At 40.0% G+C, this 16399-nt stretch overlaps 1 protein-coding gene across 1 annotated transcript in view; it reads left to right on the top strand.

The window, feature by feature from the left end:
* WWC3 (WWC family member 3) overlaps positions 1 to 16399 on the top strand; it is a gene marked incomplete at its 5' end in the record, with an annotated part of 97361 nt that overhangs the window by 70279 nt on the left and 10683 nt on the right. Inside the window, 6 exons of the mRNA XM_084263080.1 lie at positions 832 to 1074; positions 4046 to 4135; positions 5275 to 5849; positions 12088 to 12208; positions 13072 to 13146; positions 14074 to 14160. Of these exons, the coding sequence (XP_084119206.1) occupies positions 832 to 1074; positions 4046 to 4135; positions 5275 to 5849; positions 12088 to 12208; positions 13072 to 13146; positions 14074 to 14160 (1191 nt within the window). The remainder of the gene's footprint in view (positions 1 to 831; positions 1075 to 4045; positions 4136 to 5274; positions 5850 to 12087; positions 12209 to 13071; positions 13147 to 14073; positions 14161 to 16399) is intronic.

Raw genomic sequence — 16399 nt, 5'->3', positions numbered from 1 at the left:
ATTTTGCCAAAAGAAACATTTGTAAAATTTCTAGCTTTAGAGTTATTTGTAATATTTACAAGAGTTCAAATTTAGGTTTTAGCACAACACTTTCTTAAAATGTCAACTGTGGAATTACTGTTACAAAGATTTTGTATAGTGCTTCAGTGTATTGAGAGATGGGAAATTACTTCTAGCTATAAAGCCTAGTACAAAAAATATTGAATTGCTTGATTTGATGATGTATTTTTGCAGACTTACATGTTTATTTTTCTGACAGCTTTCTTATTCTTAAAATTTCGTTGTTGGTCAGGGCTGTCTAATATTTTTTGCCCCTTGAACCATTCCTTTACTGAGATGGGACATTAATATATGCATCTATTGTCTCTAGATAAGCATCTCCCCTTCATCTCTTCAGCTTCTCATGGTGCTTTTGAAATCCCAATTTAATATCTGATAGTGGAAGAATAAGGAATGAAAGGGTGTTCAACTCAGCTATATAGGCAACAAGCTAAAGAGCTCTGTAATTGGTTTATTACAAACATGAGAAAGCTGTGAATGCAGACATTGTCCATGTGATAGATAAATACATTATGGTTCTTACACAGCTATGTGCTTAGGAGCACTGGCAGTTCTTTAATGGTTTAAAAATACACAAACCAGAAAAACCAACCCCAACAAAACACCTCAGAATCCAAAACAACGATAATCCTTCCAACTCCTCTAGATTTTGTCTTTTTGAAATTTAAAAGAAAATCATGGAAGTCAACAGGCTTTGCCTGTTGGTGTTTTCCCTCTTGTTTTCACCTCTCTGTCTTCGGTGCTTTTCAACACATTTGTCCTCTTTTACAGAGTTTCGAGTATACAGCAGCAGCTGGCCTTGCTCGACACTGAGTCCTGGCCAGGAATGGCTGAAGCGGACAGGGACCGTCTTCAGCTCATCAAGGAGAAGGAGGCTCTTCTGCAGGAGCTGCAGCTCATCAGCCAACAGAGACGATCCCCAGAAGACATTGCACGTTTGGAGGAAGAGAAAAGACGCCTGGAGGATGAAATTCAGCGGGCTCGAGCAACGTCTGCTCATGGCGCCACTGAAAGGTTTGGGAACTTACCTCCTTTGCTTACTTTCTGGAAGATCCAAATTTTTTAGTTTCAATAGGAAGAGAAGGGATTCTCACTGCCTTGAAGGAACAAAACAAAAAAGTTACAAGAGTAACTTGCTGGCAAAAAAAAAAAAAAAAAAAGGAAGAGAGTGCTCCTAGCTGCCATAGTTAAATTCTCTCTGCCTTGAAGTTTTGGGAGAGTTGAAGTCATATTGACTAGTTAGTTCATTCATCTAAAACTTCTGAATAGGAAGAAGAGATCTGAATAGAGTCACAAAAGGTGCTTGGAAAAAGACTGAATGATACTGTCTGATAAGAGACCTGAATGATGGTGTCTGGATAGTGAAAGATTTTTCTGTTATTTTTGCAGTGGGGTAATACTCATCTCCAGAAAAAAAGATAGTTCTCTTTGTTTTCTGCTTTGTAAGAGGACACTTAAGTGATTATGTTTTTACTGCCTTTTCTGCACAATTTTTACATTTAATTTGTAATCTTGGCAGTGGGGGGAGCACATCCCAACTCTGCCATTCAGAGGACATTTTAAACAGAGTCCATTGTAATGAGGCCTTCTTGGAAATTTAAATATCAACATATATGTAAAAATGAACAACCCCAAAACATTCTGATGGAAACACTGTGTTTATTTCAAAGTTGCCCAGTTCTTCATGTAGCTAAAGAAATGGACAAAACCTCTTAACCTCTTCTTGGTACCACTGACTGCTTCTAGTGAAAGCAAGAAAGTGCTTGTTCTTGTTTCCCAGATTTGCTTCTCTTAAAGTGGTAAAACCCTATGTTTGACACTTGAGAAAAATGTGATCTGTGTAAAGAGTAATATTTATATAATTAAGACACTTTAAAAAGACTTGGAAGTGTCTTCCCTATACAGATTTTGAGAACTTCCCTTCCTTGGAAAAGGCTTACTGCGGACAGTAAATTCAGTCGATAAATAGAAGATTCTCAGCCAACCTGCAGTTGAGTGTGAGATATTTTGCCATTTTTGCAGTATGGTTCTGTTGGCTTTCCAGCCCAAACTGACAGAAAAGGGAGTTCACTTCACGCTGCAGCGTAGTAAGTTTGATTTGTTGGTTTTGGGCGCCCGTGTTGGGTAGCACATACTATGCTGGCAAGGCAGCCAGGCTGTTTTTCCATGTAGTTCGTGCTGGTGGAAAACAGCGTTCCAGTGTGATATTTGATACTTGAAATGCTAGCAAAAAGTTGAGTAGAAGTTAGAATAATATTGAAGGGCACACTATTTTTGTATAACAAATTGGAGGAAAGCTTAACTATTAGCAGCCCTAATCTATTAGTTTGTTTGTTTTAGGTTTAGGAATAACCAAACCCATTCCTAATTCTGCTTTTCTGTTTCCATTTTCCTAATCATGAAATGCAAAGATGTTTAAATAATTACCAGTTCCGTTTTGTTACTGAGTTTTAAGGGCACTGAGATTAGGGCAGATCAGAACTCACTTAAAATCTGTGAGGCAAAGGGTCTTTTTTGTGTTTTGTTGGGTTTTTTCATTTGTTTAAGGTTGGCTGGCAGTCTGAGTTGGGATAATCTTTATCCCTTTAGCACAGATGCCTACTTCACAGCACTGTGGGCTCCTAAGGTTGTTTTTTAAAGCAGGTAGCACGAGTAGTCCTTCTTTCCCATGCAAGTTTTTGAATTGATTAAGTTTCTCGCAGTCTTTTTCTTTTAGTTCCTTCTTGCAGTGCCCTTAAAGTCTGTATAGCTGAGCTGCAGCCTTCCTTGCACCACTGGGTTAACCTGCTATGGAATGCACGGAAAAAAGAAGGAAAGAAGCTCTAGTGCAGCATGTGCTTTTGTGTGGAGCTTCTGCCGTGGGGTTGCAATGAAGGGAACCTCCCCAGAGGGCAGTAGGGTTGCTGGAGTGGTGTGTTCCAGCCTCTTTGCCAGCACGTGTCAATTGATGGAGTTGGAGGCAAAGGAAATTGAGAGATTTATGTTTTTACTGCTAACAGAGACATTTTTTTTTCGTACCTTAACTATCCAAAGCTTATTGAAACTAAGGGTGCTGTTTTGCTTTATCCAGAAGAACTCCGTTTTTGGTTGATGTTTTCCTGTCCAGACTATTAACATACCGAATTCTAGCTGCTCCCTTTGCAGTTGAGGAAGGTTTGAAGCGCTCGAATTTCATCTACTTTCTCCAAAACAGATTGCCACCCTGATTTTGTTTTGATGTTTGGTGATTGGGCTTGGAAAACAGCAGTAATACTTATAATTCTGGATTCAGGAATAGAATAAATGAAATTTTTAAGTTTTAATAATATCAAAATTCAGAATTTAAGATACCCTGTAGGTGTGAGACCCACAGTATTATAGGTACATTCCAGTTGTGTTGTGGCAGTGGTGCCTAGTAATTCAGCTGCTTGTTACTAGAATGGGAAAAAGATAAGTTGCAGCGAGAGCTTTTTGTCATAGCACACTATTCAAAACACTGTGCTACCTGCTTAATTATAATGATGTATAAATGTACTTGAAACACCTAGAATTTAGAGCTTAAAGTTGAGTTTTATGATTCCTGGTTAACAGAAGTCCTCTTTTTCTTATTAGCTTGGATAATAGAGCTGTTCGGAATGTTTTTTCCTTGCCAGGGTGACGGAAGTCATAGTAGTTCTCTGTATTTTGTGGTAAAATCAGGTTGATGCAAGAGGGAAAAAAATAATCTTGTAGGTCTGATGCTTTTTAAACATCATGACTCTTACATTATGCCTCAGTTACGTTTGTCTGGGAATTCTGCTGGAGTCTTGGTTATTCTGTTCCTTGCTAAAATTTCCATTGCTGCATATGAGCTGTGTAAATGAAAACTTTTCACTAAACAACGAAACTTCTTTTTATATTCCAGATTGCAAAGAAATGGTATTTTTCTGTACTTGAAAGGCTCCTAGTGCTTCTTGGGCACCACTGTAATAAAGAAAAACAGTAATACGTATCTGTTTAATTACAGGATACTGTTACAGGAAAAGAAAAATTGTTTGCTCATGCAACTAGAAGAAGCTACACGTTTAACCTCATATTTACACTCCCAGTTAAAAAGGTGAGTTATAGAAAATTAGCAGGTTTTGACCTGCATCAGAAAGGAATATTAATAATTATGAAGTTTGCTTTTTTATATTTTTATGTTTGTGTGTCAAGCAAATTAATTTTTTACTAAGCTTTACACTTTGGTATAAGGACTGCAAAGATTTGGATGGACGTTCATGAATACTATTGATGATGGCTATTTGGGCTAAATTATTATGTGTGTTTGAGAATTTTATGTGTTGTTTCTCTTCTGAAAAGAATATATGTACTTAAAATCCATTGGAATGATGTTACAGTTTTACTAATAAGAGCATAACATTCTTAAAAGTTCTGTGAGGTTTAATATCCTGATACCTCCTCCAAAGGAGAAGAGGGCTTTGATCCCTGGTGAGATGACAAAATTTTGCCATTTAAATACAAGAATGTGCTAAGACCCACACAGAAGCCCAGAATGTTTTGCATATTCACACTTGCAGCTGCTTTTTTTGATGCAGCTCTTGGGGATTCCTCAGCTCAGCACCATGCCAACATCAAATGCCTGGTTCCTGCTGCGTCTCACTTCATCTCTCTCTGTCACTTACATTCTTCTCTCCCTAACTGTCAGAGAGTGGTAAGAGGAATGGGAAGGGGATTCATCCTAAAAGTCTTTTGAATTTTGTGCTGGAAAAACCCGTGAGGGAGAGGCTTACACAGCATTTTGTTCGGGTTTTCCAAATCCCTTCTTATTTCTTCTCTCTGATATGTTTATGACCCATCATTAACATAAATTCAAGCTGGATCATGGTAATCTACCCTTCCTGGCTTTACATTGACACCACTGATCCAGATCCTGCTCTGGTCTCTTTTCTGCCAAATTGTGGCTGCTTGCACGTTGGAGGAAAGAGTAGGCTCGTTCCTTCAGGACCCTTTGTCTTCAGGCATGTGATCGTGATCTGCTTGTCACTTGCACTGTTCCAGTCATGGTTGTGCTTGAGACCAGGGCAAGAGATCTGAGCTAGACCTTCAAGTGCCAAACCATCTTTGCATGTCACTGTACTGAATGCATGTGAAATTGCTTGTGTAATCTGGATTGACATTTTTATGTCTGCGCTGCTGTTTCTGATTATATCTGAAAGGGCCTTTTTTTGTTTTCTCTTTCTCTGCCTGCCATAGCCTGTCAGCTAGCACCCTCACAATGTCCTCTGGCAGCAGCAGGGGATCTCTGGCCTCCAGTCGAGGATCCTTGGCCTCCAGCAGAGGCTCCCTCAGCTCGGTCAGCTTTACGGACATCTATGGCCTGCCGCAGTACGACAAGTCAGACAGCGTCACAGACTACGGGCAGCATTTACGCTTTGACATAATTCCCTTTGAGTCCCTCACAAAGGATGTGCCGTACGCCGATCCCATTGGACACTCGAATTTCAATAAGCAGCGGAGGTCTCTGGATACCCCGCAGTCCCTGGCGTCCCTGTCATCGCGATCCTCCTTGTCATCCTTGTCCCCTCCAAGCTCCCCTCTGGACACCCCGTTCCTCTCTGCGTCTCGAGATTCTCCTTTGACTCAGATGTCGGAAGGTTTTGAGGAGATGGCAAGCATGGGGGCCCTGGAAATGCTCAGGGCTCAGACCACGGCACTGGGTGACGATGATACACAAGGAACGAGTTCATCTCAGATGTCTGCTTACCCTGTGGACAGTGAAGGGCTGCGAGATGTGGGACCACAGCTGACTGCTGTGCAAACTGGTGGAGGTGAGTTTCTGGACATCGTTATTTTGTCACGTTATCACAGAGAATGCCACAGAGACCTAGGCATACTAGCACAGTTCAGATTGTTCCTTGGTTCGGTGCTTTTAACTTCTCTCAGTTACAAATTACATGGTAGATGTTGGCTGTTTAAAAAACCCCACCCAACCATCAAACTCCAAAATCCCAAACTTGAGATTTAGGGCAAAGATGTGAAAGAGTAGAGAAGTCCATGTAAATAGATCTTAAAATAGTGGTGAATCGCATGGAAGAAAGGGAATGGAATATGAACTTGCTTTGAAGTGTAGTGCATCAAAGAATAAATATTTTGGGTTTTGGATTGGAAACTAGTTAAAAAACCCCCACATGGTTTAGTTACTTCTGAGGCCCCCAATTGTGCCCACATTGCTGCTGTTATGATAAGTTAAAGCAATACAAACCCAGGAGAGGTAGAATCAAAAAAGCCACACACCAAAACAAAACCTGAACCCCAACAAGACACAAACCCACCGCTTCTGATAGTGCTCAAAGGCTGGTTGACTCCATGCTGAATTCACCCCTTTTTTATGGTATTTGTTACCATTTACATCATGCTCAGGTCCCACACTATCCAATACGTCCTCATGAACCACAACTCTACTCATCCTTTGATCTGATATGCAGACATCATTCCCTTAGTCTACGGACCACCCTTTTTAAATGTACATAAAGCACCCACAAATGTCCATAAAATGTCCACAAAGTGTCTCTAACTCATAGTTTTGGGCTTCATCTGTTGTGGTCATCACTCAGGACAGGAGAGGTGGTGTGCTGGCCAAAGCCAGCTCTAGTTGGGTAACTGGTGCCCTTGCAGTGCTTTGTGCAAGGCTTGTCCTCCATTGATTCAGGTTGCTCCTGTTGCAGAGATTCCTATAACTTGCAACTGGAATCCTGCATTACAACACTTTAAAGGTATTTCCAGTACAATCTCCACCCCTGGTCCCTTTGGACCAGACCAGGTTCCGATGTCTGAGTTCTGTTATGAAGCAGAAGCCACAGTAGCATGGTGGTCATGAGCGCTTCATCCGCCGTGGGGCATCTTTTGTAAGGGGTGTGTGCTTGTCTCAGAGGGCCTGTGCTCTGTGAGTGTAGAGGATGAGATGTTCAGTTACTATGGCACACATACTGTAGAGTTTTCTTTTCCTGCTTGTCTGTGAAGCTGACTGACCTTCTTTAGCTTGCATTGGTGGAAACTTCTGAGGCACTGCAGCGGGGAAGCATAAAATAGAGAGATCAAAAGAGGAAACAAACCTTTAAAAAACAAACCAAAGCAAAACAAGCATAAATTTAAAAACCTGAGCATACAGACACAAGAAATTCCTTTTCCTGTTTTAATCAAAGAACTGCTGCTAAAGTGAAAAAGAGTATTCTTTCATTATGATGGTTTTATGTGTTGACTTATATTTCTAACAGAAGCATACCAGTAGAGAAGGGCTTTTAAAGCATAGTTTTAACAGTAAAGACCATAATTCCCATCCCATTTCTACATCCAGGATTCTGTGTCAGCAGTTGTGTAGAATGCTGCATTCGGGACTTAAGAGTATCTGGAGTAATGTGAAATAGAACCAGAAAACATCCCATGTTATCCTACCAAAATCTTACATGTCAGGTGATGATAAGGAACCTTGACAGTCTCAAAGGACAAGCTTTCAGCTTTTTATAGTAAAAAAAAAAAAATATCAGCACTGTGCTAAAAAGTCTGTAGTGCTCAGACAGCATTTAAGTTTAGACTGACCTACTTTCCCTACGGCAGCTAGCATTGCCAGAAGATACTGCTGCAGAATTTACATTTACTAGATGTAAACATTTCTAGTGCCCATATTGCAGCTTTCAGACAAAAATAAACAGAATTCCAGAGACCAGCATGTAAGTTTGTGCTTAAGTTAGTGCCATGAAGAGGCTTCCTGAGGCTTTCTTTAAACCTCAGATCAGACCGCAGCATGTCTGCACCGATTGTGGTAAGTGAAACTGTGTTAGTAGTTCATTTATAGCTCGTACGTGTTTCATAGAAGCGAAGACCTGGTCTGAGGGCTCAGGGAGCAACAGGATGAGGGTCACATTCCTGTTTTGGATTTCCTTTTCTCCCTTCTCTGTCATGTTTCTACACATTTCATGTTTCCCAGAAAACCTCTGGCAGAAGATGCCTGTGCTACCTCCTGTCACTGCTGCTGTGTCCAGCTCCTAGTCCAGGCATTCCAGCTTTTTTTCCATGTACAACAGGAGGCTTTGTGTTGCTTTTTGAGGAAGAACATATGGTTAAATGTAGCCAGGTTGTCTTGTTTTGATTTTTTTTTTTTTAAATATAATTTTGAATTTGAGTTGCCTAAGAAAAAACTGTTTAAACTTTCTGATTTTTGCCTGGAGCCATGGCTCCTTCGAGCTCCACGCTCGCTAACAGGTGGGTTTGCAGTTGTAATGCAGTTGTTTGTAAGGAGCAGTTGGAGGTTTGAAAGCTATTTCGGATTTCGTGCTCTATCCATTAAGGATTTGGTGGAGCGTCAATCTTGTATATCACGGTTTGGGAACCCCCAGGTGTTGAGGGGTTTTAGTTTTCACTAAGGTGCTGTGCAGTGTGTTTTGCTGCTGCCACCCAACGGTCTGGTTAACGTAGTGCAAAACTGGAAGACCAGGAGGTACTAATTCCAACAAGTATTTTGCCTGTTCCTTCACTCCACAAATTACAAGGGGATTTTTGCAAATTCGGGGGGCCAGGAGGGTTATCACTGAATAAACTGCACGTGTTTTACACTGAAGCAGGGCTGGAGGACGCCCAAGGAGTTCTTCAGGAACTGCAGTTTTGATGTTCATTTGCTGATCTGCTATTTTATTGCCCTGCCTCTGTTTCAGGGACGTACTGTGAAGTAGGTTAGCATGTGTGAATGGAGGAAATATGCCTTTCTAAAGCTGGGAGTGGGAGGAAACGTGTTAATAAAACACTGGGCTTTAATATCTTTGCTATCCATTCCTTTCTATCCTAAAATTATCTTTCAAGTGCTAAGTTTCCTTTAATAATCTCTTGTTTGCAAAATATTGTCATAGGTCTAAAAGATGATTTATCATTGTGTACTTTTCATTTTGTCTTGTTTCTCATGCGGCACAACAGAAAAAATCACTGTAAGTGAGCCTGAAATTACTTCATTCTGCTGGTTTTGCCTGTAATTCCCAGTGTGTTTTTCTGTGTGAAGTGTTGATTGTGGGTTTTTCTTTTTTTTTTTTTGTTGCATGTGAAGAAACAGGAGATTTTGCTACATTTGGTTTTGTTTGATATTGTGCTGTATCCCTTTAATCATTATGGCATATATAATTTTTTGCTATGTCAACTAAACAATATATTCGTGCCTGTAGTTAAATTCCTGGAAATAAAAAAGGAGTCTGTGAGCTTCAGCTTTATTATATCATAGTAATGCCTGACAGCATCACGGAACGTAAGGTCTGTTTGTGTCTCTGACCTAGTTTTTATGAGAGTGTTTAACTCTCTTTATTAGTGCATTTGAACTGATGTGCGGTATTCAAAGTCTCCTAAACTTGTGAAACATGCTTTAGATGTATTTATGTATTTTTTTTTTAGCTAATGAAATCTTGGATGCTAAAATTTTCTTTGAAGTTCGCTTTTTCAACTAATGACACCTGAGAATTTTCTTTTAATCAGGCCTATTTATCAAGATTTGGCACCCAGTAGTTCTGGAAATTCATGTATATTGTTCTCAGATTTTTTTTTATTTAAATAAAAGAATTAAAGATAATTGCCTAGCTTAGAAATTTTAACTTGTAAGCAGTTCTTTATCTTCCAGTATGGGAAGGTCTACAATCTGTGCTATACCGTATTCTTTCTTTATTTAAAACCAAAAGCCGATGTTTCTTTCTCCTTGACCAGTTTTCCCTGCTGACTTTCTTTCCCTCCTAGTTGAGAGTGTGTTCTGGTGTTTGCATCTCTCCCAGAATCTCTGGGATTGTCCAGATGTTATCGGATGCTTCCATAGCCTGTAGGCAGTGGGCACATCACTGTCAGGTTACAGCGCTGTTGTAACATGTCAGTCTTTCGCAATGTTACATTGGTGCTTCAGACCAATTTTTCCTTCCAAACAAATTTGGAACATGAACCTTCAAAGGAGAGAGCCTGTGAGGTCTTCTGTCCGTCATCTATACAAGGTGTTCCCATAGAGGAGTCAGCCAAAGTCTTATTTACAGAAAGAAGTCATCCTAGTGTAATTTGTTGAAATTAGTACAGAAATTATAGAAGCACTTTCATACAAAATTTATATCCTTTGGTGCTCAGCCTCTTCCTAGTGATGTAGAATTATTGGGAAACTTTCAGCCTAAAAGATGTCTCTCTGGAGTGCACATTTTGATTTTGCATGAATGCCAGTGCGAGAACTTGGAGGTTGGCTCAGGAAATTGAAAGAAAATAGCCCACAAGCCCACCGCTTCGCACAAGTGGTGTGGAGGAGAGCGTGGCTCAAATACAGCTGCTTTGCTTCCCCTAAGCTAGTTTCACCTTGGTTCTCGTTTGTGGTGAGGAGGAAACGAGTAACATTGCATGATCTGTGATTTACAATAAGGACAGGATGCTGTAATTGGGGGCAGGTAGCAAAGGTGCTGGTTTCTTCAGGCACAGAGAGAAATGCAGGTATCAACATCCCTGTTCAGCAGGTAGATTTGCTGCATAGCTGAAGACAGCCAAATCCTTCACTGAATTTGTAGGGGAGTTGTGTAGGGCTACTTGTGGGTCCAAAAGGATAGAGAACTGCCACTGTCTAGTTCATCTGATGGGTTTTTTGGGTTTTTTTTTTTTTTTTGGAGATTCCAGGACAGAACCAGGGAATTTTAGCTCCAAACGTGACCTTGTGAGTTTTGGAATACTGTTTGGGAGTTTGTGATGGTGGTGGCCCAGTAAAAGGAACGTGCCTCAGGCTGGTGCAGGGCTGCTGGGTTCAGTGCATCCTCTGAGCAGTGTGTTAAAGCAAACCTTAGCCAAGTACAGCAGTGGTATGGTTGTATTAATTTGGGGGATATTTTTATCAAGCTTCAAGTCCCCATGTCCTGCCTTGGTGGCGTTTGAGTGTGAGGTAAGATGAGTCCCACGCAGTGGGGTGGCTCAGTTATCTGTACCACTCTGCAGGTGGAGCTCAGGCTGCTGGCTGGCACAGTGCTGAAGAAAACTTCCAGTTAGGCCTCAGCCTTCTATTTTTGATGCTTTGAGATAGTGTGTAACACAGATACTTAAAGAGTTCTTTCATTAAGGCATGTTTCATTCTTAGTGCGAGGCCAGTAAGCGTCAGCTGGTGCTTGCCTCCAGCGTGATGTGCCCAGTGCTACTGTCTGCTGAAACTGGGAGTACTTCCATGCTGTCTGCTTTATGTTTCTGAGCACGGCTAAAAACAAGTAAGATGCTTTCCCTGCCTCTGAAGCCATTGCTTTCTTGCCTCAGGGACAGACATTCAGCCTTAAGCCTGTGCAAAACCTGATCTAGAGCATTGATTTTGTTGATACATTCAAGATGAGATTGCGGAGTTGTTTTTTTATGATGTTGCTGGTGATTCAGGGAAGGGTGGAAAAGGGGGTAAGGTATTGCTTCCTCCTCCCCCAGTCAGTTTTGAAAGTCATTCACCAAGTATCTGAAAAAAAACCCACAGCCCCAGTGGTCTGAGTGAGTTGGAAAGCACTGTTTCTCTTTGATAATGCCTCTTAGACTGTAAATAAACGCTGTTGTTATAAGATGGTATAAACAGTATGTGTTGAGACTTTGTATTAGGAAACAAATGAGAACAAAACCTCACATTGTGTCATCAGATAACTTCTAAAAGGAATTAGTCTTTGTTTTCAGCCTATTGTATATTCAGTAGGTAAACCTTAAAAGTTTAGGATATCATGTACGTATGTTGAATTAATTTAAGTCTTCCTCCAGGAGGGGTTACTCAATCAGAAATAACATTTAATTAACAGTGCAGTTATTTAACAGTACAGTTCATTTATAATTAGTCTTCTCAGAGAGAAATTAGCCACAAACTTCCTTCCTTAATTCTCCTGCAGAAAATCTCCAGTCAGTTGTATTCCAGGTTTTTTAATTAAAGTCAGATGAAAAATAAATGACCTGTGTTTGTGCCAAGTGTTTTGCCACTAGTTTTGATACAATTAACTGTTTGTTGTTTTAATTTTCAAGAGACTGCCTTGAGCTGATGTTGTCTCGACTTTCTCTCCATGACAGCTGTAACTCTGCGAGGAGACAGCGGTAGAAGATCGGAGAGGAGAGCCAGGCGAGTTTCAGCATGTCTCTCAGATCATTCACTGGCTAGTGACAGTGGCGTGTTTGAAGCTTTAAGCAAAAGGTCAGGTGTATGAATGCAGAGTAAGCTGGAAATATTCCTGTTCTACCGCATGGTCCGAAAGAATTCGTTGTAAATTTCTGAATGCGCTCCCAAATTTGCTAATCCTTAGGAATATAAGAAATATTAGGTTGCATGTTTTAAAGGAAAGAAGCTTTCTACATCCAGTTCCACTGTCAGATTCACAAGTTCCCCAAGTCCCTTTAACTTCATTCTCTCTAACACTTTTAACACCATATACTTCTCCCTTGAAAAGATAGTTTTCTCAGTTTATTAGTCATAAATGAGTAATTTTATTCCAACCATCTATAACAAAATAAAATTATACAGAGTGTGATTTACAGTTCTGAGTAGCACGTGATAAAAGTATAATTGTAAGGAAGAAATAGATGAACTGCCAAAATTGTAAAAATTTGTAGGTTGACCAAGTGATTGAAGGATGAGTAAAGACATTTTATTTTATACAGTTGTTTTAACACAGTAAACAGTAACTGGCAGGAAGGTAAGATTTTGAAGATGCTAAAGAGAAATGGAAAACAGACTAAGTATTAAACTACCCAAAATGTTTGAAAGAGGTATTCTAAAAACTTGTTTTTTAAAATTGTCGTTAGTGTTTCTGTGTGGTTTTAAATAGATGTCTTATAGAGTCATAGAAACATTTAGGTTGGAAAAGACCTTTTAAGATCAAGTCCAACCATTAGATCAGAGTCCAACTGCAGTTCCCTGTTAATCCTGTGTGTATTACCAGTCCCTCCTGTGTTACCAAGCAATTGCTTATATTCATAAATCACAAAATAAGTGTTAATTTCATTATGTTTTAACAGCTTAGGTTGGTATGTAGTTTACAGTGCTTTCTGTTCCTGCAGGAATGAAGATCTGGAAGAGCCTGTTTATGGTGATCCTGCCAGTAGTGAGGAACCGCAAATACATGTTGGTTTTCTGTGAGTAGCGTTACTCCTCTTTCCCCCTGTCAACACAGCAGGAATTGCTCAGTAGTTTTATTGGGTTTGGTTTTTACCTTTTTAATAAACGTAACTGCAGTGGATAGTTTCAAGAAGTTTCTTAATTGAAAGCCAAAGTTTAGTGGATATGCAGATTAGTCATGACGTGGCACTTTCTGCTGGGAATGTGCCGTAACCACGGTTCATTCAGTGTCCTTGCAGTGCTGGCTGAGAAAAGGGCCTCTCTTCTTTCAGTCACAGGTGGGGAGACAAAAATACAACTCCAAAATGCAGGTTTGAAGTTCTGTTCTTAGGGTATGCTGTTGTTAGTAGTGGGAATAGCCTGGGGAAGGGCACTGCATGTTGTGTCATGGCCCTCCAACATTGTCTCTGCCTCTTGGAAAGGTAATTCCCAAGACTGTAAGTTTTCAAATCTCAAACAAGTTTGTTGATCCATTTCAAAATTCATGCTGATGTGAAAGAGTAGAATGTTTAATTTATTTTCTTTAGCCTGTGAAAATAATGCAGTCTGGTTTGCCTAATATAACTGATGTGTTACACGGATCTGCACACACGTACCACCAACACATACATACATGCCTATATTGTAACTGTTTAAACCAAGGAATGCATTTTATAAAACCTGTTTGCTTTCAGGAGTCACAGGAAGGAATATTACTCATCTCAAATTGAATAATGTTTCATTCTCTTACAACTGATGACTTTGTTACCATAGCTAATATTATTAAGAATATTCTGTTATCAGAGTGTGATATCTGTAATTGCTTTTGATTCAGACTGATTTAAGAGATTTGATTAACAGCAAAATGTGCTTTTATGTTCTTAAAAATCTTTTTAATCTTTCATCTCTATCTCTTAAGCAAAGCCTTGATGTTAGGTGACTAACACAGGAAATTTATTTTCCAGGCATGACAGTGGAAATGAATGTCTGTTAGTCCATGTATTACAGCTGAAGAACTTCACTAGTCTAGTTGTTAAAGAAAACTGCAAAATGTAAGCTTAAATTTCACCCAAAGTCTGATCACTGCTGGCTTTTTTTTTCCTGTCACAATCTTAAATACCACAGTTTTGTTTCCTTTCATGAAAAATTAAGGTGTTTCTGGAGAAGGTGGTATGTCTTTATGTTTGTGAGGATTGGGTTAATTTTGTGTCTGCAGAGTGTTCCTTACATAGAACCCCTGTCATATGGTCAGGTAACAAGTGTGGTCTCCAATGGCCCGTGTTCTTAAGTGTTGTGTGCAGAAAGTTTGCTTGGATACATCAGAAGCATGCTTCCATCACTCCCCATGCCTTCTGACCCCAAAGCTGTCTACATTATTTGCAGTATTCCAGAAATACTGTTTCCTGTACAACTTCTCTACAGCTTATCTGTGATATATCCCAGAATAAGTTTTTAGTGTAATTTTCTCAAATTCCTACTCTAACCTATATTAATCAGCTAGAGAGAGGTACTTAGCCCTCTATCTTGAACCAAAAGAGTGTAAATAAACAAGCAAACACGGGACACTTGCTGGTTTTTGTGGCCATTGCAACTCTCCTTTAATGTCTTTGAAACACATTCCAAACACAAATACTAGCTGAGAATCAGTGCAAACACTTGAATTTTTCTAACCTCTCTCAGCCTGTGCTAGTTTTTGACATTCCATATCACATTATATAAAATGTTCCTTAGTTTATTCTAACAAATGTTGCTTAAATAATGGCAATTTTGCCATAAAACACAGTCTTCTCTAGTGATATGTATCAACATATTTTAAAGGAATTTGACTCATTAAAATTGTTGAACTTTATCTCTGAGATGCTGATTGAAAACTGTAGAAAATGGAGGTGTGATAACATATTGTAACAGAAGTCATTCTGTGGGAGTTACTAAATTGACCTGTGTCTCACTGATTGAGTTGATCTTTCTTGAGAGCACTTAATCTTGCTATGTCTGCAAACCTCTCGTGGAATTTTTTTCATCCCAGTGAGAGCATCAGTATCGGTCTTTTGCTTTGTTTTCACTGTGAGTTCAAGGGCACACTATAGGGGAAATATGAGTTCTGAGTGGTACTCAGCTGTTTTGCCTTGCAATTAGAAAAATAAATGTCATCTGAAGAAAGTCAAGTAGAGTCAGCATGGTAAAAAGACAACTCCAGAGTGTGTCTTGGAGGTTGTCATGAAGGTAGTCTGGTGTCTTAAGTGGCTCTTGAAAAGGCAGTTCTGTTCCCCATCCTTCTCTGTTCACCCCTTGTGCTGGAATCAGTCAATTGTGTGGCTGCAGGGTTAAAAAAACCCCAAAATCTTACAAAACCAAACCATAAAAAGCTTTTAGCCTGCCAGTTCAGTGAATTCCTCCATGCAGCTGTACTTTGAGTGAATTGGAGTTACTGGGGGAGTTGGGGTGAAGTGGCCTGCAGCAGCTGATGAACGGAGAGGTTGGATTGCTCTTGTCACTGCGTGTAAAGGTGTCTGCCTAACTGATGCTCCATGCTGCAGTTCCAGCACAGTGAACCCTTCCAGCTTCCTCCAACCATTTACTAGCCTGACTGTGTCAACCTCTCTGGTGGTGGCATAAGAGCTGAGGCTGCTGTGCAGTCAACTTGAGCCTCTGAGCTGGATTTTATTTTTAATACTTAAACCTTATTTTTGCTAGGTTAGCTTTTTCACCCAGGTAAATTTTCTAATCTGGTTCACAACACAGTTGCATGAAGGAGTTTGCTGGCAGAAGGGAAAATGCCAAAACAGGATATTGCTGACAAGCAGTCAGGAGAGGGAGAACACAAAAACACTTCTCTAAGTAGCTCCGGTGCCTTCTGTTAGATTAAAATGGTTATGCATTTTGATTTTTTTTTTTTGCCTTGGAGTCTCAAATGAAATGGTACCAGACACTTGTTTTCCAAGATGCCAGGTGGATGCAATGGTCAGACTTCTTTTGCTGTCCTTTTGTGTTGAGTTTCTTAAGGGGAAGGGGAGGAAGAAGGTATGTTTAGTGGGTGGAATGAAAAAAATGAATGTGACATGAAACAATTCAATTTCCTAAACATAGGCACATGTTTCCTTTTGAAATAGCGTAACACCTGGCCTCCAGCTGCTGCCACTTGGGAAGGCTCAGCTCTCCCATAAAATCATGGACTGGTTTGGGTTGGAAGGGACCTCAAACAAAGGACCTTTTAAACACCTTATCCCTGGAGGTGTTTAAGAGAAGAATAGATGTTGTACTTTGTGACATGGTCTAGTGTTGGACCTAGAT

This window comes from Gallinula chloropus, assembly GCF_964237585.1.
Source record: "Gallinula chloropus genome assembly, chromosome: 1".
Classification (NCBI taxonomy): Eukaryota; Metazoa; Chordata; class Aves; order Gruiformes; family Rallidae; genus Gallinula; species Gallinula chloropus.
This window is presented reverse-complemented; position numbering and strand designations above follow the sequence as displayed.